Source organism: Vulpes vulpes, chromosome 14 (assembly GCF_048418805.1).
Source record: "Vulpes vulpes isolate BD-2025 chromosome 14, VulVul3, whole genome shotgun sequence".
Taxonomy (NCBI): Eukaryota; Metazoa; Chordata; class Mammalia; order Carnivora; family Canidae; genus Vulpes; species Vulpes vulpes.
Window position 1 is genome coordinate 10,535,194 of NC_132793.1, and position 26,128 is coordinate 10,561,321.

Consider the following 26,128-nt stretch of genomic DNA (forward strand, 5'->3'; position numbering starts at 1 on the left):
ATGCAGACTGTTGTGACCATAAAAACATGTGCGTCAGCTTCCAAATCCTAGCATGGACTGTGTACGTTTCTGAACCTGGGGCACAGAAGGGCCGGGGTGCCAGGCCAGCCCGCATCGTCTGCGGATGCATGGCCTGCTTCTCCGGCAGCTCGGTCAGAGGTGAAAGGCCTGGGTTTCCGGGGAGCTGTGATGAGGTGGTATCCTCAGGCTGGCACACCCAGGCCCCCTCAGGCCAGCCCAGGCCACAGCCAGCACCAAGTCACATGAGCAGGGGTGGGTCTAGGTCCCTGGTGCTGGGCGTGGAGGGACGATTCCTGGCCCTGTTCCTGGTGTGCCGGAGACCCCGGCCCTGCTGCCCTAACCCTCCTTGGGCCTCCCATTACATCTACAAAGAAGGAAGGAGGGAGGAGGAGCAGTGTGGGAAGGAGGGAAGGGAGTGCTGGCCAAGCTAATAAAAACAAGAACCAATTTTCTCTCTGTGCCCCTCTGCCCTCCCCAAGAACTCCTGTTCCAGCTCATAGAATAGCAGGAAGGGTAAAAAACATACCCCAAAAAGCCCCTGCCCAGCTGCAGGGGTTAAAGCAGAGTGCCCACCCTCCTTGGCCCCATGAGCAGGTCCCCAGCCCTCCTCTGACACCAGAGGGGTCATGGGGGGCAGTGATGGATGGTGGGCTTGCAGGGGAGTGCTACGGCTCACCCTACAGGGACGGGACCCCTGCCAGCATTCCCATGGGGCCAAGTGGGACCCGAAAGCCCCTGCCACACCCTTCACTCCACGGGGCTCTCGGGGACCCTTGGAGGGAGTCTGAAGAGGGTGAGGAAGGGCAGGAGATGGAATTTGTGGCCGTGAAGGGTGCTTTCACACTGTGCGGGGAGGAAGGCCTGGTGTGGACTTACTGAGGGGAACCGGCTTGAGCCAGTGTGGAATCCTGGCTTTGGGAGAATCCATTCTGGCGCTCTATGAGAAACCTCATCACCCAGACGGTGGTCCCAGTAGAGAAGGGGGCACAGGGAGGGCGCAGGGCCAAGCTGTACAGATTACCCGCCCTGGACCCAGGCCTCGCTCGCAGATCTGAAACCCGGCTTCACTACTTTTTGGGTGGATAAGCAATTCTGGTGCCTCAGTTTCCTCCTCTGTAAAATAGGGACAATGACTGGAACTACCTCACAGGGTGGGATGTCTGCTGCCTGCAGAGTCAGGGCCCCAACACAAGCTGTGGTAACCATTATTTTAGAAGGGTTTCCCCTGCTCTCATTCTGGGTGCAGGTGCAGCCCTGAAAGTCCTTGGGTCCGTGCACACACACGTACACACACACACACCCATGCGCGCATGCACACACTGCATCACCTGCCCCAGACAAAGCCCTTCCAGGGCCAAGATTAACATGCAGGGTTGCTGAATGACTCACCACCCCTGGCTGGAATGTACTTCCTGGAACAAGTCAGCACAGGTAGGCCTGGGGAGCCCCCCTCCTCCGGTCTGGTAGAGATGAGAGGCTGCAGGTCCCAGCATGCCCAGCCACACCCATGCGGGATCCTGCTGCAGGAGTGGGCAGGGGAACCCCAGTTTCAGAGGCCTGCAGGCCTGAGTTCTAACCCCAGCACTGAGCTCAGATACGGGACTCTCCGTCTCTAAGCCTTGGCCCCCGCCTCTACATGAGGACGCTAGTGCCAACCTCATGGGGATGACTGCAGATCACAGAAAAAGTCTGGAAGGTGCTACGGCCAAGGGCCCAGCAGGCCTCACTGTGAGGATACTTGCTGGAGGCCATGGGCAGCCAAGGTCCTCTTGATTCATGTGTTTCTCATGTGTTTCTCACTCATGTGTTTCTAAGCCATCAGTGGGCAGAGCACTGCGTGACTGGGCGGGTCCCCACTTACCAAAGAACAGTCACCATAGCTCAAGGGAGAGAAGGACAGAGAAGCAGCTCTGCCTCCATCATCATTGGAAGGCCGAAAGACTGCATTTGTCTGGAGATGGGGCAATCCCAGAGAGCTTCTGCAAGGAGGTGGCATTAGCTTGGGCTCTGAAGGATCAACGGGAGTTTCTAGACCATGAGACCCGTGAGGCCACTGTCTAGCTGTTACCGGCCTTGGGCAAGCTACTCACCTGGAGGCGGGCAGGTGAACAGCACATGCCTCGGGCAGCTTTCGGACAAGACTGGGCAATGGGGTTCTGGCAGGGACTGGTCAGCGAAGCCCGGTCAGGCATCCCAAGTCACGCTGTTTAAATAACACTGCCTGGCCACACAGAACGAGTGCACCAGCTCCATGCTGTCATGGGCTGCAAGACCACAACCCCGAAGCCTTCCAAACTTCCACTCTATCAAATCGGAATCCTGTTGATGCCCAGTGCACATGACGGATAGGAAAGGTAAATGAACCAGCACGCACAGAATGCCTGGTGCGGTGCCTGGAACACGGTCAATGAAGTGGAGCTGTGAGGACAGGCAGAGGGATGGAGGAGTGGAGGGGGGACCCCAGGAACAGTGAGAGACCCCCTGAGGGGCAGGACAGGGCAGCTGGCTGAGGCGTGAAGGGGAAGGCCCTGGACAGGTCAACCCGGGTCCAATCCAGCCTTGTCACATCAGGCTGTGTGGCCCCCGACAAATCCCTTCAACTTCCCAGAGCCTCTGTCTCCCCATCTGTAAAATGGGGGCGATGGTAAAGCTCCTTCCTCCAAAGACTAGTGTGAGAATAAGGTGCCAGAGGAGCCAGCGGACCTCTTGCTTCGAAAAGACGGGACAGAAACCATTGCTACAATGACGGAGGGCCGCCTGGGGTGGGGTTTCTCAGGCGCAGCACTACTGACACGCGGAGCTAGATCTGTCTGTCGTGGGGGGCTGTCCTGTGCATTCACAGCACCCCCGGTTTCTACCCACTAGATGCCAGCAGCCCCCCTCATGTCCAGCTCACAACCAGGGTGTCTCCAGACACTGCCCAGCGTCCCCTGGGCCAGGGGAGCACAGAAGAGATGCTGCAAACACAGAGGCGTCTTCCACACCGAAGGTCTCCACTGCAGAACTAGTCCAGCCTCAGTCTTTCCATTAATAAAAGGGATACAAGGATCCTTTCTCTGGGGTGGCAGGGCAGATCCCAGGGAAGCAGAGATGCGGAGTGAAGATACGAAGGGCTACGTGCAGGCTGGCCCTCCGTCCCTGGCCCTCCACTGTCCCTGGCCTTCCACTGTCCTTGGCCCTTCACCATCCCCGGCCCTCTGCTGTCCCTGGCCCTCCACCGTCCCCACCCCTCTGGAGGTCGACTCGTGCCTCCAGAAGGATGACCCACACTGAGTTCTGAATGTCATCCTGAGCCTGTCCTTAGGTGTACAAGGACAGGACAGGAGGGCAGGGGCTGTCCCTGCTCACTACTGTAACCCCGGAGGGACCACAGGGCCCAGCATACAGCAGGCGCTCAATAAATGGTGGATGAATAAGCAAGTGGTCACAGCACTGAAGCTCAAAGCTCAGGGCAAGAAGAGGCGCCTGAGGGAGGGACCGAGCCCCTCCAGCCACCTGGGCCAGCACTCCCTCGGCGCGCCAGCCAGACACCATTTCCTGTCTGTGGAAGTGAGACGTGCCCTTTGAACTCTCACATCCTGAGTCCCTCTCCCCACGCTGGGGTCTGGGAGGAGGCGGGAGGTGGGGAGATACTCACGTTCCCAAAGGAGGGAAGGCCCGTGGAGCCCAGCCATCTCCGTAGAGCCCGCGAGAAGGCCCCGTGGTCCCGCTCGGCCTGAAGCACTTGGGCCTCTAGGAGGGAGACGTGGTGCCCAACCATCTTGACGAAGGCCTGGCAGGGAGAAGGGAGAGCCGGGAGGGCCGGGGATGCCACACCTGCCACGGACTGCAGCCCGGTCCAGCCACACCGCCCCAGCCTGCGGACGTCACCCAGGGCCTGCTCGGTGGGGACACCCTCACGTACCCTGACCTACCCTGGCCGTAAGGGTAATGGCCTCCCTATTGTGTCCTCTCACCTTCTCCCCATGGAGACCCCAGCTTTAGCCTCTATTTTACAGAGGAGGGAAACTGAGGCTCAGGCTGGGTGGCCTGACCGAAGTCATGCAGCTGGCCAAGGGCAGAGCGGGGACTCAGGTGCTCATCTATCAGGCTGCAAAGCCTTCTTTGTTAAAAACATGCATTTTAGAAACTGCCAAAATGTTCACTTTAATAGCAGGATATGAGAGAGTCTCAAACTCAGAGGCTGCTAAGGGGCAGGCAGGTGACGAGCACGGGAAGGGGGGCTGAGTGGAGACAAGGATGGCCCAGGAAGCTGGGCCCAGGCTCAGGGGGGCCACTCTGCTCCAGGCCTCTGATGAGAACATCCCAGTTGCAAAAAGAGAAAGAGAGAGAGAGAGAGAGAGAATGAGAACATTCTCGGGTCAGACTCCGTGGATTAGAATCCAGGTTGCGCCACTTACTAGTTGTGCGTCGTCTGGCAACTTACTTAATTTCTGCAAGCCTCAATTTTCTTTTCTATTAGTTGATAATAATGATGACAGCATTTTATTGAACACGAACAGTACCAACTCTGCTAAGCACTCAAGTGCTTAGTACACGCTGAGTTCAATAAATGCCAGGTATCATTTTGGAAAAAAAGAAAAAAACTGTAGATTTTATGAAAAGTCCCCAGTTTCTATCAATATTAGCAATAAATCCACAATTAAAAGAAAAATATTATGCAGGCCAAGAAAAATTCAACCTTTTTTGTGGTATCACAAAAATCTGCATCCTTTTTTGTGGTATCTTCTCATGCCTTTCTCTACACTCAGCACACGTGTGTCTGTGTGATGCTTACGCATGTGTGTATCTAAGCATGTTCACGTGCATGCCTGGGTGTTCATATGCACATGTATTTAACATGTGTGCGTCTTATGGGCATAGATGGCTAAGGTGACGCCGGTGCCGCCTCTGAAAAGCCTCACCTCTGTGGGCCAACCTTGCTCCCACAGTGACTGGAAGGGAGTTTCTCTCACCAGGAAGAGGAAGGAGGACATCTCGGGCCTGGGCCCTCCCAGGGAGCCTCCCTTTGCTAGAAGGAACCTCATGCCCCCCCACCACAGCCTATAGGGAGCCCGCCATCCAGCCCTGCCCTCTCCTCCTCCCACACACCAGGCAACACAGGCCTCCCTTGGCTTCCCTGAAAAGGCCAGGCCCCACTCACCACAGGGCCCTGCCACCTGCTCTCTCCCTGCTGCCCTGCTCCGTCCTTGATGGGAAGGGGGTGGGGAGTGCTGCCCATCTTTCAGGCCCTGAACCAATTGTCCCCTCCAGAGAGGCCTTCCCTCTCTGCCTAATCTACCACGGCCCCCGTCATCGTGGAGAACCCCGGTTCCCTGTCTTCTCACCCCTCTTCACCCTCCGAACCTCCTGTCTGCTTATTCAGAGTCTGGCCTCCAGAGTGGAGGTCCTGAAAGATCCAGTGTGGTGTCGGGAATGTTCACAAGGCCAACACCAGAGCCTGGGGCCTCGCAGGGGCTCGGCCGGAGGTGGGCACATGGGCATGAGCACGCGGGAACGCATGCATCCTGAGCAAAGAGGTACGGGACAGCCTGGATGGCAGCACCGGGGCACCCCACCTTGATCCTAGGACCCCGGGATCAGGGCCTGAGCTGAAGGCAGACGCTTCACCGACTGAACCACCCAGGCACCCTGTATTCATTTTTAATACAAAAACTGAGAGAAGCCCAAGTGCCTGCCTGAGAGGTCCCCAAGCCCCTCCTGGCAGGTGGCACAGATCTGAGAGCAGGGTGGTGCTGGGCTCCCTGGAAGCCCCCTGACCCTCCAGACAGCTGGGGGCCCATGGCCAGCTGGGCGGAGCGGCAAGCGGCCGTCCCAGACAGACTCACCTCTCAGCCTGTGGCAACAGCCATCAGCACAGCAGTGTCCTCACCGAGCACCTGAATGTGCCAGCTGCTGGCCTGACACCCTCATGACGTCTCCGTCAGGATGGAAGGCAGATTCCCAGTTTACAGAGGAAGTCATGGATGCCCGGAGAAGGACAGAGCTACACGAGGGACAGATCTAAGGCCAGGGCCATAGGGCTCTAGAATCCACCTGCCCAGATACAATGTTAGGGTCTCCTAAGGTCTCATAGTGGGAAATAGGTATTTTTCCCATTGGCTTCAAATCCATGACCCTCTTAGACCAGCTTAGTTTGTCCTCTTTTTATTTTTAATTTTTATATTTTTTAAAGATTTTATTTATTTATTCATGAGACACAGAGAGAGGCAGAGACACAGTCAGAGGGAGAAGCAGGCCCCATGCAGGGAGCCCGATGTGGGACTCAATCCGGGGTTTCTAGGATCACACCCTGGGCCGGAGGCAGCGCTAAAATGGTGAGCCACCTGGGCTGCCCAGTTGTTTTTCCTCTTTTTAATAGAGGCCCAGTTACAGAGAAATATCTTTATTGTAAGGACAGCAACAGCCCAGGGGAGGTCGACACAAGGCAAATGCCTTTTGACCTCCATGTTGGGGATACTCCAGGGCAGAGTGGGGACTGTGGCAGCCTGGAGATTCATATCCCATTGAAGGGGGCAGCTGCTGCTCAGCTCCAGCTGCCGGAAGTAATAGGGGCAGGGGCCTTGGGGTTGGTCATCTAGCACCCGGCCACACAGCACGGTCCTGGACCCTGCTGGCATCTGATTTTGTGATTTCCATCTAAAACTTGGTAGTAGTTGCTGGCCTAAGTGTAAAAAAACGCTAGAGTCACTTTGGAACATGAGTGGCAGTTCCCAAAGAGAGTTCCAGAATGGCCTAGCCATTCCACTCCTAGGTTTTCACCTGAGAGAAATGAAGACATATATTCACACAAAACTGAGACAAGAATGTTCACAGCAGCATAATTCTTAAGAGCCAAAAAGGGGAAAGGACCCAGGTACCCTTCCACTGATGAAGGATAACACAATGAGGTGTATCCATCCACACACTAGAATATTATTTTCAGCCATGAAAATGATTGAAGTTCAGGGGCACCTGGGTGGCTCCGTCTGTTGGGCATCTGACTTCTGACTTCGGCTCAGGTCATGATCCCACGGTCTTGGGATTGAGCCCCACATTGGGCTCCCTGCTGAATGGGGAGTCTGCTTCTCCCTCTCCCTCTGCCCCTCCTCTCATTCGTGCTCTCTCTCTTGCTCACTCTCTCATAAATAAAATCTTAAAAAAAAAACAAAAAAAAACAAGAAGTGAATTAAGTTCAGACACGTACTACAATATGAATGAATCCCCAAAACATTATCCTGAGCGAAGTAAGCCAGACATTGTAGGCCACAAGTTATATGATTCCATTAACACGAAACATCCAGAAGAGGCAAATCGGTAGAGCCAGAAAATGCATAAGTGGCTGCCAGGGGCTTGGGGTGAGGAGCAACTGCTGACGGGTGTGGAGTTTCTTCAGGACAATGATGAAAATTAGGAACTAGGTAGTAATGGTGATTGTACAAGCTCACAGATACACTGCGTTCTTAGCATATTTTCACTGTTCCGTGCATTCTGAATGGAATGCTTCAAGAAAATCATTTTGGGGGGCATCTGGGTGGCTCAGCTGTTGAGTGTCTGCCTTTGGCTCAGGTCGTGATCCTGGGGTCCTGGGATCAAGTCCCACATCGGGCTCCCCGCAGGAAGCCTGCTTCTCCCTCTGCCTGTGTCTCTGTATCTCTCTTCCTGTGCCTTTCATGAATAAATAAAATCTTAAAAAAAAGAAAAAAGGAAAAGAAAATCATTTTGGACTTTTGTAGGGGGAGAAATAGTAATTGTGATCCCTTTGAAGGGTCCTGTCATTCTCAGCATAGGGCCCAACTCCATGACCTGGCCCGACATGGTCAGTCTGTGCCCACCACTGCACGCTCACCTCTGACCTTGAGCTCTACAACCCCCACAACCGGCTGATGGGCCCTGTTTCTGGCAGCCTCGGGTCCTCTGTCTCCCACCGGCCACTAGCAGGGGACAAGGAATCTCGCGCCCATCTCAGGGTAGCTCAGAATGAGCGTTCAACACACGCTGGCCGAGTCAATACTAGTAAGAGTTAGGTTCATGGGCCTCACTGCTTTCACTCCATTTTACAGGGGAGCAGAGGCTTGGGATTTGCTGGGGTTCACATTCATCAGGATTTGAACCCAGGCAGTGAGGCTTTAGAGCCAGGGGCGGGGGGAGCTACTGGTATCCCGTGGGTGGAGACCAGGGAAGCCACTACACATTGTATGATGCACAGGAGAACTGCACAGCAGAGAATGTCAGGCCCCCAATGTCAGCAGCGCCAAGGCAGGGATACCCTGCTCTGCTCTAGGGGCTCTCCCGTCTCCTCTGTGGCTTCCCATCCCTTGGGATGAAGGCCAAAACCCTGACCTTGGATCTCATGACTTGAACAGCAGGGCTCCTGCTGCCAACTTTCTGCAGGCCCACTCTGGTCACATTCCCATACTCTGGCCATCCCAGGATCCTTCCAATGTCCCCCTCTCCTCCTGCCCCAAAGCTAAGCTCCCTTCCTGCCTCTGAGCCTCTGCCGGAGCAGTGCCCCCTGCCCATCCCTCCCAGCCAACGCCACTCCTCTCCCCCTCTTCCTCCAGGGACCTGAGAAGCCACTTCCTTCCAGAGCACCCGCCTCTCTGCAAATCAGCCTTGGCCACTGTGGTCAACAGAATGGTCCCCAAAGAGGTCCGTGACCTCATTCCCAGAACCTATGAATATATTACCTTACAGGGCAAGAGGGCAAGAGGGATTGTGCAGATGGGATTCAAGATCCTGCAACGGGGAGATGATGCTGGATTATCCAGGTGGGCCCCAGGTAATCACAGGGTACTCGTCGGAGAGAAGCAGGAGGGTCAGAGTAAAAGAGAATCTGGGAGAAGCTGCGAGAAAGGTGGAAGTATAGGCAGGGCCATGAGCTGAGAAATGCAGGGGAAGCTAAGACACGGAGGCTTCCCTAGAGCCTCCAGAAGGAACCAGCCCTGCTGACACCTCAATTTTAGCCTGTAAGACACATTTTGGACCTCCAACCTCAGGAGCTGTAAGATAGAAATCCATGTTGTTTTAAGCCACTAAGTCTGGTTATTGATGACGGTCAGAGGAGTGCTCTGTGGTCGGGTCTCTCCTGCTGAAGCACGGCCACGATGGCACCTGTCTTTCTCACTGGGGGGGGGCCCGCCGTGGCACACAGTAGGCCCTCAGTAAGAATGAGTGGACTGATGGCCACGGGAAGAGCTGGGCCTGAGAGCCAGGCCAGCCCAACGAGGCCAGAAATCTTTACATTTTCTTTCCTCTGTCAAACGTGTGGAATAAAATTCAAATGAATCAGCTATTCCAAGGGCAAAGTTTTAATTATATTCCTGCCTCATTCTCTGCTGACAAGAATGTTAACTCTCTGCTAACTCCAGCGTTGGCTGTCATGCTCCTTTCCTCCGTGGCTCAGGGGGGCTCACGTCCTCTCTGTTCAGGTGGCCACGATTATAAATGGCAAGTTCCTCCAAGCCTCCGGTCTCTTCCCTGTGTAAGGAGCCTGGATCCCAAGCTGAGGGCCCCCCCATACGATTAAGAGCTGGGGCCCCCGTGGATGCCAGCTCAAGTCCCAGCTTCAAGGCATTGGCTGTATGACCCCAGGAAAGTGGCTTACCTCCTGGGAGTCTATGCTCCTCCTCTGGGAGCTGGGGCAGCGAAGGTACTGACTTTGTAGTGCAAGGAGAAAAATGAGACACCCCACAGCTTAGCCTGGTGCTCACACAAATAAGATGCAGGTGAGGTAGGTCAGCAGAGAGGCGACAGGGCATGGTGGGGATTGTGGCAAGCAGCAGAACACGAACGACCCCATCCGAGGGGCGGCTGCCATTGGCCCCATAAAATACAGCCCAGGCCTTGCAAATGTTCTAACTTCTCAATTTGGGTCATGCTCAGATGGGAGTTTGTATAAAAATTCCCTGAGCCGTACACTTACGATGTGTATACTTTACGTATTTATACCTTGAGAAATAAATCTTGAGATTAATGTATTTAAGGTATTTAAAGAAATGTGGGCTAAGTGCTATTGAAGCTTCTGAATTTCCAAAAGCGGCTTAAAAGTCAGATTTTTATAAAAAGCACCCTAAGTATTATGTGGGGTACTTTATATAAATCCCTATTTGTCATATTTTTAAAAATACCACGTACACATAGACCCCCTCCTGCCACCAACCCCCTGCATTGGGTCTAACACCCGACACTCTCAAGGCCAGATCAGCATTTTGGAAGAGAGGATGAAAGAGCCAGAACAAGCCCACAGATCTGGCAAAGAACGTTCATGGTCCTGGACACACCTCTAGCTGGTCCACTCTGGCATAGATGCCACGCATCTCCGTCACTTTGGCCTGGAGGAGTGGGATGTTTTCCTCCAAGATCTGTGAAGTGTCGCTTCTGATCTGCAAGAAACAAAGCAGCTCATCAGGCCCCCTGCCCTGGTACCCCAGCCTCCTGCCTGCCTCTCGGGTTGCCCAGGGTCTGCAGAGCCCTTCTGGATGGCCAAGATGCCGAGCGGCACCCTGCATGGGGATGGGCTGGGAATAGCCCAGAGCCCCTGGGGGGTGGGGGGGACCCAGACCCGCTCTGGTGTTACTTACCAAACCACTAATGGTTTCCCCCACAAACATCTGACAATACCAGTCCCAAACGAACGAGCCCCATTTTCCAAACCACCTCACTGGAGCAAACGGAAAGAATCGAAATCTCTCCTCTAAACCCAGGTTGAGATAAGTTTTCACTGCACTGAAATTAATCATACTAATAAGTTTATAATAATCACTAACGTTCATAATAATGTGAATGAAAACCACAGCTGTCACGTATCCAAGTGCGCCCTGCATGTCGACACCGCACTCATTTCCCACACACCGCATCTCATTTAAGTTTCAATTTCTTCTGCTTGGAAGGGCTCCAAAAGTGGCTCTGACCTTTATGAAGCCACATCCTTCCCTTGATCACTGAAATCGGACACCTATGTCTCTATTTTCTTTAAGGGCCCAAGGACCAAGCCTAGCCCCTCACACCCGCTGCATGATCCCCTCCCCTGGCCTGTGAACTGGCCCTGGTGACCCACTTCTAACAGAGAGGACTCAGCCCAAAAGGAGAGATGTCATTCTGGAGACAGGGTTACAGAGGACTGTCCCCCCAGCTTACTGGCATTCTCTCTCTCTTGCTCACACACACCTTGCTCCCTTCATCTTTCTCACCTGGCCTCTCCAGGCCTCTCTCCCGAATAAATAAAATTTTTTTAAAAATGAAATATTCAAAAAAAATAAAATAAATAAAATATTCAAGTGATTGAAAATTTGCAACGTGTCTTACAAGTCAGCACCTCTGGCCTATGTCTCCCAGGCACGGAAGGCTGAGCTGAGCAGTGGCTGCTCCTCCAGGTGGGGCATGAGCTCTCTGGCGATGCAGTCGCCACCCCTCCCTAATGCCACACCCCTGCCCCCTCCACTCAGGTCCAGATCCTGCCTGGCTCCTGCAGGTACCTGCATTTTTTACCCTTGACAGGATAAAGCCCTCGATATCTTCCCTTTTTCTGCCAAGGCCCAATTTCAAGAGACATACCCATCCCTCACAAGAGTAAGCTCTGGAGAAATCACCAAGGTGCAGTGATACAACAAAGAGCAGATAACTCACGGCAAGGTCAGAACACAGTGGATCAAACACGAATCTTTTCTTTCTGCTAGTTTTTTTTTTTTTTTTTAAGATTTTATTCATTTATTTGACAGAGAGAGAGAGAGAGAGACAGAGAGTGTGTACCAGCAGGGGGAGGGGCAGAGGGAGAGGGAGAAGCAGGCTCCCCATTGAGCAGGGAGTCCAATGTGGGGCCTGATTCCAGGACCCTGAGATCATCACCTGAGCTGAAGGCAGACGCTTAACTGTGTGGGCCACCCAGGCACCCCCTTTCTGCTAATTTCTAAAGAAACAAATAGGACCAGAACAAGGAAAATCAGGAGGGTCTGGTCCCAGTGACCCACTGGAGTGAAGGGAAGGCTGAGAGAGGAGGTTCACGGAGTACGCCCTTCCCTTCCTCTAGCTCTGAAGGACCCCAAGGAAGAGGGGGTCTGGGGCCGGGTAAGAAGACCCCTCTCCGAAGATGCCTCTACTGGGGGCTCCAGGGAGCTATTACACTTGCCCGGGTGGCAGGCTGCATGTGCCTGGGGGGGTGCAGAATAGAGAGTAATCCTTGGGGGTCTGAAAGGCCCCCAACCCTTTCTTGTGGTTCCACCAGGAGCTGGGAACTGGAGGTGAAGTAAGGGTGGGAGGGGCATGATGCCAGCACTCGGGGCGCCCTCGCCTGCGGAAAACAGGCCCTGTGAATCAGAAACTACCTCGTCTTCAACCTTTCGTGGCTGAGGACACTGAGCAAAGACAGAAAAAGGAAATGAGGTGGCCCAAGGTCACACAGCTACCTGGTGGGAGCTAGAAGGTTCCAATCCAGGTTGGTCTGAGGCTCCCGGTGGCACCAGAGGTCTTCACGCGTGCCTGCATCACATCTGAAAAACCAAAGCACGCCCAAGCGAGGCACCACAATCTAAAACTAAGGATATTTCCCTTAGCAGCCCGGATTTCTAGCTTCTGGTGAAACAGCAGGTGTCCTGGCCACCTGGGAGTCCACGTCCCACGTGACAGCAGTCGGCTGGAGCTGGGCCACAGCTGCCCCTTTAGCTAACCAGAGTGCCTACTGCGCCCTAGAGCCTCCCCAACACGTTTCTTTGCTCACACCCACTTCACGGGGTCACGTCACAGGCTGAGGTAGCACGTCCTCATACGCGGCTAAGAAGAGCAAGGAGAGGTCAGGGAAGAATCAACGCTGTCTGGGCCTCTGCAGGGACAAAGCCTCAGCTGGGTTTATGGCCTGGGGTCCCCGCAGAGCCTTCCCTGGCCTGGCCTCCCACCTCCCCAGAGCCGGCCAGGCAGCGGATGTGGGGTTATCTCCGAGCAAAGATGACTGTCCAGGATGATTCAGGGCCCCCAGGAAGAGGAGCCAAATGCACTTGACCCAAGCACACACATCAGTGCCAAATGCAAGTGCTGGCCCAAGGCCAGCAAGGAACTTTCTCCATCCATGTGGGTGAAGTAGGAGTCTGCTGCTCCCTGTCAGGGGTGGGGTTCTGCGGCTGCCCAAACTCCAGAGAAAACGCTCATTGGCGTCATGACCTCCTGGTGCTTTGGTCATGATGATGGTGACCCCAGGAGCCGCCATCACGGGTCACTTCATACACAGCTGGCACCCTGCTAAGCAATTATTTTTAATTGAATGTAAATGACAGCGAAGTGCTCAGGCCCTGAGCGGACAGCTGGGTGAATCTGTACGTGTGTTCGCATCGCCCAGGCCTATGCGTAGAACACCCCATCACCCCAGAAGGTTCCCTCGTGCCTCTCTCCGGTCACAACTACCCTCCCCGAGCAAACCACCATTTGACTTCCCCCACCCTGTGTTCTGTGTCTGGCTCCTTCCACGGGGCTTCATGTGAGAGGCATCCAAGAGGCTGTGTGCACTCTGTTCCTATGCATTTGGGTTGCTTCTGGTTTGGGGCATCATGAACGAAGCTGCTCTGAGCATCTGCGTACGAATCTTTGTGGACTCTCGTCTTCCCCTCTTGGGTAATTATCTGGTAGTGGGATTGCTGGGATGTAGGGCCAGTGCATGTTTGTCTCTATAAGCATCTGCCCAACTGTTTCCAAAGTGGCTGTGCCTTTCTGCATTTCCACCAGCAAGTGAGCAAGTGTTTCTGCTGCTCCACGTCCCCGCCCACACTTGGTACTGTCGGTCTTTTTCATGGTTGTCAGTACAGACGACGTAGAGGGCACATCCTCGCTCATGGAGTCCGCACCGTAACTCTTTGGAGGAGGTTACCATCATCTGCGGTAGATGAAAGAGGGCTTTCCATTCCTTCCATGAACACATAGGGCTAATGTCCTCTCCCCTTGGATCTGGGTGCACTATGTGACTATTTGGACCAATACAATATGACAGAGGTGACACTGTGTCAATATTCATACCCAAGCCTCCAGAGATCTGGGGGTTTCCACTTCCCATCTGTTGGAACGGTTGCTCTGGGAGGCCAGATGCCATGCCACGGAAGCCCAAGCTAGCCCTGAGGAGAGGCTGCACAGGGAGATTACACCATCCAGTCCCCGGCCAACCCAGCCCAGACGTCAACAAGTGAGAGGTGGAGACACACTGGGCATCTCTGCCCCCAGCAACTGGCACGTGGCTCTGATGAACCATCCCCTCTGTGCCCTGCCCTGGCCCACATTATACATTGGTTGTTGTTCGACACCACTAAGTTTTGGGGTAGTCTGATGCAGCCACGGACAATCAGGACCATTATCTCCATTTTGTAGAAGAGAAAAGAAAGGAACAGAGAGGTGAGGTGCTGTGCCCAAGGCCCTACAGCAGGAAGAGTCAGAGCTCAAAGTGGCAGCAACTGGCATGACATCTAAGGTCTAAACAGGTGGCAGGCGCACGCAGGGTAGTGAATCCCAGTCACATAGAGTGATCAAGGACAGGCTGGCAGTGGAGTTAATGCATCAGACAGGAAGCTGGACTCTCGTTCCTAATGGCCTGATGTTACCGGAAATGGAGCAGCTTCTCTCTGGACTGTGCACCAGGGAGCCTGGCCTCTCTCAGATCAGATCTCTAACTTGGTCAGTGTTTCCAAAGGCCAAAGCAGGGACACGGGGGACAATGTCCATGATGTGACGTCACCTGCTCCTCAGAGGTCCCCACTCATCCCTATCTCAGATCAAAAGATAAACGAAGGTCCTGAGCCGAGGCTGAGAGCTGGACACCGCTCTCTGTGCCATGTGTGCAGACACGCCAGGTAAACTAAGCATCAGCTGTTGGGGCAGGAGGATTTCCACAACCTAAATGGCATCAGCACTGACCATTGTGGCAGAGGCCATGAAAGCATCGTCCTAGACACGTTATATTAAGTCAGGCAACACTCGTTTCTATATAAACTCATGAAATGGTCCTCGCTCCCATGGGAAACCCACTCTCTTCCCTTTCTTGAAACACAGGACCCTCTGGGTCTGGTTATATTTGCCTGCTTTCAGCAGGGCTCAAAGTACAGAGAAACATACTCTGCCATAAAACACACAAGCACGTGATGGACGTACCTGGCTGGTGGCCAAGGAGTCAGGGAGCCCCCACGGGAGCAGTGGATGGTGACAGGCTGGCGAGCTCACGTGCTGTCTGCAGTGGGGTGGCCACTATGCAACGCTGGCCGATGCTGGCCAGGCAGGAGCAAGCACCCAAGGGGAGCTTTCCTTCCAAAAGAAGCCAGAAAGCCTGAGTTTTTGCATGATGTTCTATAAATGTCAGCAGCAAATTCCGTTTTCTTTTCCTTCCAGAAACATCCAACATATCTGCAGGCAGGCCTGAGTCCATGGGTCACATGCGTGATCTCAGTATTAAAATCTTTGCATAAATGCATCTCCAGGCTTCTAGTTAGAGGAGGCTGCCTAACACCTTGGCCTCCAGGTGACACACACACAGGTCCCCCCCCCACCACCACCACAGGAAGCCTTGACGGTTCCTAAGATAGGGTGGCTGGGGCCCTCTCCCCATCCAGGCTGGCTCCCATCCCAAGCTCCCCCCTCAGGCAGATAGTGGGTCTCCTTTTGAGGAGGAGGATGGCTGAAACATGAGAATAAAATGTCCCTGGGTGACCAGTCCACCTCTCTTCCAAACCTGCCCCCTACCTCTGGGCCCCCACAGTCTACACTGTGCCCAGCACACCATACCCACAGGTCAGAACCTCTGCCTGGACGCCCACCCTCCCCAGCGGCTGAATTCCTTCTCTTCCTCCTTCAAGCCCCAAATTAATCACCACCTGTTATGCAAAGCCTTCCCGATTTCCCAGGCAGAATGTAACGCCTCTGCTCTTCATTTTCTTTTTTTTTTAAACAAATTAAGTCTTAGGATCATGTGCCCAGTTCTTTCTAGACCCCCTCTCTCTCTTCAAAACCTCTGCGGTCTCCCTTTGCACCTTGAATACACCTTCAGGCTGGTGCTTCAACGCCAGATGACAGCCCTGACCATAGGCAGTGGCATGTGTGTGTGTGTGTGTGTGTGTGTGTGTGTGTGTGAGAGAGAGAGAGAGAGAGAGAGAGAGAGAGAGAGAGAGAGAGACAGAGATGAAGCAGACTCTGCATCCTCAGGCTCACTGTGGCACCCAGTCAGGGAAGGTGCCCAATGGCTGGTGATGAAGAAAGGATGAGCTGTTCAAAGTCTGTCTTGTCACTCGGCTCCCACCTGGACTCACACCCAAACTAGAAAATGGGTTCTCAAGAGAAAAACACACACAGGTCCTGTTGGGGACATTTCTGTCCTGTTCACTGTTGGGTCCCCAGAGGATGGATGACACGAGATAGGTCCGTCTGTTAAATGAATGGGAAGGACAGACGCCCATCGTGTTGCGCTGCTTCAAGGAGAAATGAGGTGACATGGAAAACACGCCTCACGCTGTGCCTGGTGCCAAGGAGGTGTTCAATAAACGTCCAGGGCTGCCGTTACGGTTACTCCCTTGGGCTCTCACAAACACTTCTCCAGACATGTGCTTCACAGGGACACAAATCTACCCCTCTGGGTCCCAGCTGGGCTTCCTCGGCTCCGAGGCAGGACCTGATCACAACATGGAGCTCTACCCTTTGGGCCTTTGAGCAGAAGCCTTAAACCCAGGTGGCTGAGAGCTTCCAGAAAATTCTATCACTGCTCTTCAGGGCCCCACGCCTGGCTGGCTACCATCCTGGGCACACAAAGATCTAGAGAAGGTTTTTACATAATTTGGAGTGGAGACCTTGTCTTCTGGGCGCCTAAAGGAACCATCTTCCATCTTCTTCTCGGCCCAGCCAAGGGGATTTGATCCAACAAAATGGAGTGGGAGGCAGAAACGGGAGCGCAAAAGGATTGGAGAAGGAGCCTGATGCCCAACCCTGCCTCGGGCTACAGCCTGGGAAGAGGCTCCACCTAGGCCCTGCAGGCCCGAAGCCATTTCCTGGCTGTCTCCATGTTTGCCTGGCGGACCTTGCAGAGCTGAGGAAAGTTAAATATAGTCTTAGCATCCCCGCTGAACGGCTCCCCACATCGGTGCCCGAGAGTGCCACCTGGTGGCTCACTCCAGGCTCCTCGGTAGAATAAGAGCCATCTGGGGGGGATGGGCGCCACCAAGATGGCCGCCTCAGGAAGCCTTGGTGTTGAGAGAGCGAGAGTGTGAGAGAGAGTGTGCACGCGGTTTGCCTCTCACCGCTGGCGGCTGCCCCATTCCTTCTGGTTGCTAAATCACCACCAAAATAAAATGGCTTCCCCAGAAAACTCCAGGATGGGCCTGGAGTCTGGCCTGGGCCTACACCCAGGCCTCCCGGGCAGGCACTCACCATGTCAGTCAGGCTGCAAAACTCTTCCAGCCTGAGGAGCATCCCCTCGATGGTCTCCTCCACCTCCTTCGCCTGGAAAGAGACAATATTCTGGAGATTAGCAAGTGGTTTCCAGGGAGACAAACGCCCTTCACTTTTTTTTTTTTTTTTTTTAAAAGCAAACTAAATCTTAGGATTATCTGCCCAGTTCCCTTCAGACCTCCTTTCCCTTTTCAAAACCTGTCCTAGCGTCACTTAAAATAGTGATAAGCTGGCCACGATCTTGACGCCTGTGGACGGAGGACTGGTTAAAGCCACCGTGGACCATCCACTCCAGGCAGCTTTTCACCAGAGAGGAGATAAGCAAACACTAGCAGGGAACAGGACAAAGCTACCCTAATCATCCAGTCATCGTCCTCATCCAGATGAGGGAACCGTCCAGATGAGGGAACCGAGGCTCCAGGGTGAGGCAAGCCTGCTGGAGATCACACAGTTAGCAAGGGGTAGGGCCAGGGTCGCTTTGGGCCCACAACCCCAAAGCCTGCTCTTACCAACTTCGAGAAGTGTCCCCTGACACACACCGTGGACAGTTAACACAAGAGGCAGAAGACCTAAGAATGGACGCGGTTTAACAGAAAGGCCTGGAACCACGCAGACCAGACTGCTAACAGCTAGGGGACGTACTTACACTAAACAATTATTCAGTCTAACATTTAGATTTAACTGGGTGTCCTGTGGTTCACCTGGCAAATCTATCAGTAGTGCTGCTTGGCCCTGGGGAGCAGGAATTGGGGGACAGGGTCTGACCAGGGAGACGTGAATGCCTTACTCAGTCCAAAACTCTAGGTACCAGGGCTGGGCGGTAACGTAATGAGGGTCATAAATGAGCAAAGCAGGCCGCCGGGGCTCATGGTCATCTGCCCAAATCTAGAACAGCCAGCCTCCAGCAGCCATCAGTAAACACAGACTCGGGGCTGCCAGGGCCTTCCATGTTTCAAGAGGAGCCAGAAATTTTAATTTTATGGAAAATGTCCCAATTTTTAAGTGGTAGCACAGATTCATGAGCTACCAAGCACGGGCCAAGCCAAACATGACCGGGAAAGGGTCTGCCAATTTACAACCCCATTTAAATCGCTTGTGCAAAAATTACTTCGGACCTCATTTCCCCTCAAGTATGTACCATTTTTCATGACTTCTAAAATACCTGTGTTTTGTTTTGTTGCTATAATGACCAGGCATCTAGGAAGAGAGTTCGCCTAGCACGTGAGCCACTTGCTCTGGCTTACCCCAGGCCAGACGGTTCTGCTCCAGGGAGGTGACACCAGACGTTTCTGGGCAGGCCCGGTACCCGCGGCCCGACACCTGAAGGCTCCCCTCTTCACCCACTTGTCCCGGGAGAGATGTTTACTCAGGGCCAGGGCCTGCTGCTTGCGGCAGGAGCCGTCGCTACCACAACAAAATAAACGGCTGTGCAAAAAAACATCTTTCCGGCTGGAGTAAAAATAGTACCGAGTTGCAATTTTAAACTCTGGAACCTTCATCTCACAGCTGGGACTATTTCTGGGCCTGCACGGGGGAGGCTTGACGGTGAAGGGGACCACAGCGGAGGCAGGCCTGAGAGACACACAGGAAGTTCTCTCCACCTCCAAAAAGTAAGATCACAGTAAAAAAAAAAAAAAAAAAAAAAATGCCCTTCGAGCACTAAGGAGGGAACACAGAGCCCAGAAGCCACAGAGATGGGAGACAGGAAGGCTGGTGGCTTCCTTCTGATGGCAGAAGGGATGAGACGGGAGAATAGTAGAGGGGCAGGGGAGACTCCCTCCAGGGTGCAGACGTAGGCGCCCCGCCCTGGACCTGGTCCCAACACACTCAGGAAGGCCAAAGCTGCGGGGAGACACAGAAGCCCACACCCACCCTGGAGGGGCCACCCCCTCCCCAGCGGGGCCTGAAGTTCTTTGCCCAGAGGAAGCACATCTCAACCTACTGGGCAGGGCAGCCCTGGTGGCGCAGCGGTTTAGCGCTGCCTGTAGCCCGGGGTGTGATCCTGGAGACCCGGGATCGAGTCCCATGTCGGGCTTCCTGCATGGAGTCCGCTTCTCCCTCTCCCTGTGTCTCTGCCTGTCTTGCTCTCTCTGAATAAATAAATAAATCTTTAAAAAAAAAAAAAAAAACCTACCGGGCAGGTTCAGAAAGAGGCCTGTCAGTCCTGGGTTCAAATCCCATCTTATCTTTTGCCAACCGTGGGACCTTCATTCAAGGGCTTGACTTCTGCCTTTTGGATGGCTCCCCCGTGACAGCAACTGCCACACGCATGTGGCAGGGCTGTTAGGAGGTTACCCTCACGGGACGCCCAGCGGCTCAGTGGTTGAGCGCCTGCCTTCGGCCCAGGGCATGACCCCAGGGTCCTGGGATCGAGTCCCGCATCAGGCCCCCTGCACAGCGCGCCTGCTTCTCCCTCTGCCTGTGTCTCTGCCTCTCTCTCTCTCTCTCTATGAATAAATAAGTTAAAAAAAAAAAAAAAAGGTTAACCTCACATAATGAATGTGGTTAAATCACTTAATGGAGGGCTGACACACAGTAGGCGCATAATAAGCAGTTGCTTTACGCATCTCTCACCCTAGGTAATAAAAACAATGGGCCATCGCTATGTTTGGATTATTTCTTTCGATTCTCCCAAGAACTCTATCCAGCAGGTGCTGTGATTTCCCCCTATGTACGGACTGAGAAACAGGACCAGAGAGCTTACGTCACTCGCTCAAGGTCACACAGCTAATAAACACTGAAGCCACATCTGACCCTGAGCACTGGGAGTCTGAAGTCTGCAACTACCAGGAGGCTCTTTGGAGAAGGAGCTACTGTCAGCTACAGTCTCCATCCTCACCTGTCCCACCCCCCTTCCAGGGCAGTGCCCCCAAAGCTGGAGAGAGCAGAGAAAGCATCTGCGGACTGGCCAGCTAAGGAGGAACAACCCCGAGACATTCCCAACCAACAGGAAGGAGCTCGGGATTAGCCAACCCGCCATGCCCACAAATCATTCACAGGACAATTTTCTCTCAAGATAATCCCCTAAGTGGCCTCAGAAATGAGAGTCCTGCAGGCTGCAGCCCACACGCCTTTTTAACCAGCCCATAAGCAAAATGAATGCCCTCGCCATCCTGTGCAACTCCCTGGGCATAAATTGTCCTGCTCCAAGGGGAAGAAAGCAAATGGCTCACCTAGAGGGACATTCAGGGCACTGCCAGCGGGGACGGCAGGAGGGCATTTTCAACACATGGCATCTACTTTCTTCTTACATAAATCTCCCAAAGTGCCAATCCAAGCTTCCCAGCTGGGCGTGCCAGAAAGCCAAAATGGGACAGCCCCTGCCCCTAAGTGACAGGCACCAAAAAAAAAACCCACAAACAGACCCTCCGCCACGGTCTTCTCCAGCTCAACAGGTGGAAACTCCATCGTCTGTTGCTCAGGCCAGATACCTGGGAGCATCCTCGACGCACCTTCCCTTCTCAGCCCACCCCAGCCAGTGTGTCTGCAAATCCTCTCTGTTCTGCCTTCAGAATTAGCCCGAAGACAACCTCTTCTGTCCACCTGCCTGGCCACCACCCCGGCACCAGGCACCGTCCTCGCTCGCTGCTCCTTGCTTCCTCTTTGGCCCCCACTGCAGTCCACTCCCCCTGGAAGGCCCTGTCAAAACCTAAGCCCTCCTCACCTGGCAAGCTTCCACCGTACTGCCTCACCGCCACCAGTATGGCCACAGCCACAAAAATGGAAGATGACAAGTGTCGTTGAGCATGTGGAACCCTCGCACACCTCTGCTGGGAGCGTGACAATGCGCAGCTGCTTCGGAAACCAGTCTGGGCACTTTTTCTTTTCTTTTTTTTTTTTTTAAGATTTGATTTATTTATTCATGAGACCCAGAGAGAGAGAGGCAGAGACACAAAGAGAGGGAGAAGCAGGCTTCCTGCGTGGAGCCCAATGTGGGACTTGATCCCAGGACCCCGGGATCATGTCCCAAGCCAATGGCAGATGCTCAACTGTTGAGCCGCCCAGGCATCCCTGAGCATTTTTTCAAAAGGTTAAATGCAGAGTTACCCTGTGACCCAGCAATATAGCCCAGAGAACTGAAAACATGAGGTTCTTACAAAAACTTGTGCATTATTCATGATAGCCAAAAAGTAGAAATAACTCAAGGTCCATTGGGTGATGAACGAACAAACAAAATGTGCCACGTCCACACCGTGGAAATATTATGTGGCCATAAAAAGGAACGTCGGTCTGATACATGTTATAGCGTGGATAATCCTCGAAAACATGAAGCTGAGTGAAAGAAGCCAGACACAAGAGGCCAAGCACTACAGTATGATTCCTTTCAGGGGAAATATTCAGAAGAGGCAAGTCCACGGACAGAAAATAGATCACGGGCTGGGGCTGATGGGGAGAGAGAGAATGAAAGGAGCAGTGCTAATGGTCATGGGGTTTCTTTCTTAGGGGATAGAAATACTCTGGAACTAAGTCATGGTGATATTCACACAACATAGTAAATGTACTAAAAACCACTGAACTGTATACTTTAAAATGGTAAGTTTTTTATGTTACATGAATTATATCTTAATTAGAAAAAGAAAAGTCCTCCCTTGTCCTCAGCAAACACCTAATAGAGGCCTCACCTACACCATCTGGGCCCTCCAACTGCTCTCCAACCTCACTCTCCACAGCTCACTCCCCACAAAACATACCAACCATTGTCCTCACCCCAGGGCCTTTGCATCTGCTTTACCCATCACTGACAAAGCTCTCTACACACTTCCTTCAGGCTTTGCTCAACTGTCTCTTCTCAGTGAGGCCTTCCTTGGCCTTGCAGTCTCCACCGCTCCCTGTCTTACACCAATTTATTTCTCTCTTCAGCCTCCATCACCAACGTCTTTTTTTTTTTTTTTTTTTTGGGAACCAACGTCTTATATACTTTACCTGTTTCCTGTCATCTTCCCCCACCAGAATAAAAGACCCTAGAGGGCAGGGATCTTAGAGCCTTTCACTTACGCTTCCTTACCCCTGGATCTGGCCCAACCCATGTCTTGCTCTGACCAACAGAATGGGTGGGAACAATGCCTTGTGACATGAAGAGACCTTGCAGCCTCTGATTCACCCTCTTGGAAGACCATGGCCATGCGAATTAGTCCAGGCAATGCTGCTGGAGAAGCCAGAGGACAAGGGTGGCCGCGTGGAGAACTGAGACGCCCCAGCTGGCACCAAGTGCCCGACCCGAATGAGGCCACACTGCAGCGCAGCCAACCCTCCAGCTGCATGCAGTCCCCTGACCAAGCCCAGCCAGCATTTCGGGAACAGAACCGCTCAGATGAGCTCCGCAGACCTGCAAAATCCTGCGCCACAATATGGTGGTTGATTTTAGCCACAGAGATGTGGGGTGGTAGGTTACCCAGCAACTGGTACCTGATTCAGTGCCCCCAGGAAATATTTGTTGCAGGAAAGGAAGGAAGGAGGAGCAGGGAAGGAAAAAAAAGTGAGCAAGGGAAGGAGGAAGAAATGCGCCCTCCCAGTGGGGCCTAGATGGTTCTCCAGGCTCACCCTTGCATGTTATGCTGTGTGTTCCTAACTACACGCTGACATCTCTCTGCACCTTGGTTTCCCATTTGAAAATTGGGGGAAAACAATCCTCTGAGTCTGTCTTGAGATGGAAGCTGAGAAGTGTCAATGAAGTAATTTCTCTGGGTTACTCTCGGTGAGATGCCACAGCCGTACAAAAGATGGCTGTAACTGGGACCCTACCAAGGCCTCCACATTCAAATGCAACGGACACAGAAGCCAGGCAGGAGGTGAATACAAGGGAATGTGTTTTGTGCACGCTGCTCATTTTCAGTTTCTCACTTTTGGAAGAGACCTTCTACTTTTCTCTAAGGAACACAGTAGCACAAGCAGGATAATGAACAGCAGCTAATGCTCAGATTCCAGGCAGAGAGACAACAGGGAGAGGTGGGGATTGTGGCTAAGAGGAGACCCCTCCTCCCTCTAAAGGAGGCAGCTGCTACTTGACCCCAGCAGAGTGAACCAGGGGGAATGTGCCAAACCTGTTTTTTTTTGAGACAGAGAGTGATGCAGGTATTTATGCAAACTTCCCAGTTTGAGAATTCAAACCCCGCCCCCCCCCCCCCAAAATAAAACACAGTAGGACACAGATAAACCTGTCTGCAGGCTGAATGTGGCCTTGAAACTTCTGCTTTATCTGGGCCTTCAGAACATAAGGCTATATGGGGCACCTGGGTGGCTCAGCTGGGTGAGCATCAGACTCTTGGTTTCAGCTCAGGTCATGATCTCGAGGTTGGAGGATGGAGCCCAACATGGAGCTCCGTGCTCAGCGGGGAGTCTGCTTCTCCTTCTCTCTCTGCCCCTTCCCCCACTCACGCTCTCTTTCTAAAATAAATAGATCTTTTTTAAAAAATTAAAAAAACAAAACCAAGCACATATGAATTGTCCAGAACAGGTAAATTCAGCGACAGAAAGTATACCAATGAGGGGCATTGGGGAGGAGGAGCTAAAGCGTATGGGGTTGCTTCTGGGGGTAATGAAAATGTCCTAAAACTGATTTGGGTTAATGGTTGCAAAACTCTGTGGATAAACAACAACAAAAAAACCCATAAAATTGTACACCTTAATTGTATGGTATATGTATTATATCATAATAATGCTGTTTACACATACACACACGCACGGGAGTCCTCCTAGGAAACCACAAGGTCCATTCAGCTAGGCCAGGAACAGGGCCACTGAAGACCTAGACCTCCTGTTGCAACATTTTGAGAGAAGCCAGACATTGGATTTTTTATGAGAAAGCTCCCACTTTTTAGAATTTGGCAACTACTTAGCATTTTTCAAATCAAATCACAGTGCCAGCCAGAGGACACCCACTTGCAGCCACATTGAGTTCCAGGGAGGGTTTTCCGGCTTTCACTAACACCAAGCCTGCGTCTGCCCGTGTCCCCGGCATCCTCCAGCCAGGCGGGGCTGGGGTCCTCCAGTACGCAACAGGGGCAAAAATTAATTGGCCCAAGGACTGTAGGGCCTGCCCTCACCCTGGGCACGCAAACAAGAATGTCACCTCTTCTCCCAAAGCAGTCCTGGTGGCCCCTTCAGATGACAGCAAAGTAAAGGTCTCCCACTAGCCTGACAGGAGGCAGAAAAAGCAGCCCCATCTTCGTGCCCTAGATGGAAGGGCTGGAGTGACAGTAGGAAGCCCCCGGGAGCTGGGGGCCAGCAGGAGCAAGGGCCACAGAGAGCAGAGGGGCGATTCTCTAGACAGTGCTTGGTGGAACTGCAAACCATGAAGGATCCGGCACGTTAGGTGACTACCCCCTTCCCCAAGAGGGGACATGGGAACTCCTTCCTCTCAGGCCCCAGCCAGCCAACAAGAGCTCCCATCCAGCCCTCGAAGCCCTCTTGACCTGGAGGTTTGAGTGTCCAGAAAAGGCTGCCACTCTACCCTATAATTGCCCTGACCCCCGTCCCCAAAAGGGGTTTATTTGGCAACAGCGGCCAAAATTTAAAACACAGATACCCCTGGACCCAGGAATTCCCCCATTAGCTATTTACCCTGCAGACGTATTTGCACAAGTGCAAAATGATGTGTGTACAGAGATACTCTTGCAACAGACTCTGTGAGAGGAAAAAAATCCATGTAACCTATAGGCCCATCAATAGAGGAATGGCTGCCTGAATTGTAATCCAGACAATGCAATTCTGCTTAGCAGCTAAAAATAAGCAAGCAGCTCTCTATGTATTCATATGGAAAGATCTCCAAGACGTACTGAGTGGAAAAAAGCACGATACGCAAATGGCATGTTACAGGTGGGGATGGGGAAAGGGGCCACAGACAGGAACGGAGCCGCAAAGGGCCCGGGAACTCGTTGCGAGGGAGCTCCCTCACCACTCCCTGGCCACTGGGACCTTGGGATTTTGTGACATGCGCACATACTTTTTTTTTAAACAAAACTTATTTTATTTTATTTTTTTAAAATATTTTATTTATTTGTGAGAGACACAGAAAGAGAGAGAGGCAGAGATACAGGCAGAGGGAGGAGCAGGCTGCCTGCAGGGAGCCCTACGTGGGACCCGATCCCGGGACTCCAGGATCAGGCCCTGGGCTGAAGGCGCCACTAAACCGCTGACCCACGCAGGCTGCCCAACAAAACTTATTTTAAAAGCAAAACCAACTCCAATTTACTTTGAAAGAACCCACAGGCCAAATTTCCGTCACACTGGCACCAAGGAATAAATTCAGAACCCAGGGTGGCTCATGCGGATCGTGTGCTCAGCCACTGTGTTCTGCAAACCAAAAACTGGAACCTAGGCTGGGCTCACAAACGCGGGTCACAGAGTGAACCCCAGATTTCTAGGCCCAAGCGAGGCCCTGCTGGCCAAGTGAAAACTCATGATCTTCAGCACAAGGGAAGGGCTGGATAGGGCTGAAATCCCCACTGCCGAACACAGTACAGAACAGTTAGTGTGAGTCAACCCCCACACCTGCTCTGTCCCTAAGGACAAAAGCGTCTCCCATGTATCCTCCCTCCCAGCACCTGGCACCCTGTCTGCACCCAGTACCTGCTCAATAAATGTCTGGAGAATGAGTGAACAAGCGTAGCTGACGTTCCCAGCCTGCCAACCACAGGCCAGACCCTGTACCCCACGCTGCCTGTGGATTAGTTCATCCAAACCCACAACCACCCTCTGAGATGAGCGGACAAGGCACAGGGGGCTCCGA

At 53.0% G+C, this 26,128-nt stretch overlaps 1 protein-coding gene across 5 annotated transcripts in view; it reads right to left on the reverse strand.

The window, feature by feature from the left end:
• The window catches only part of BCAS4 (breast carcinoma amplified sequence 4), a 56,123-nt gene that overhangs the window by 23,724 nt on the left and 6,271 nt on the right, over nt 1–26,128 (reverse strand). For 2 of the 5 annotated variants that reach the window (XM_026014696.2, XM_026014695.2), the window contains exons 1-4: nt 18,645–18,914; nt 17,380–17,451; nt 10,284–10,385; nt 3,659–3,793 (exon numbers count right to left, since the gene is read on the reverse strand). In XM_026014696.2, coding sequence (XP_025870481.1) covers nt 3,659–3,793; nt 10,284–10,385; nt 17,380–17,451; nt 18,645–18,899 — 564 coding nt within the window. In that variant the 5' untranslated portion in view covers nt 18,900–18,914. Of the gene's footprint in view, nt 1–3,658; nt 3,794–10,283; nt 10,386–17,379; nt 17,452–18,644; nt 18,915–26,128 lie in introns of those variants that run through there. The other 3 variants (XM_072735573.1, XM_026014697.2, XM_072735575.1) reach the window with 3 other exon arrangements.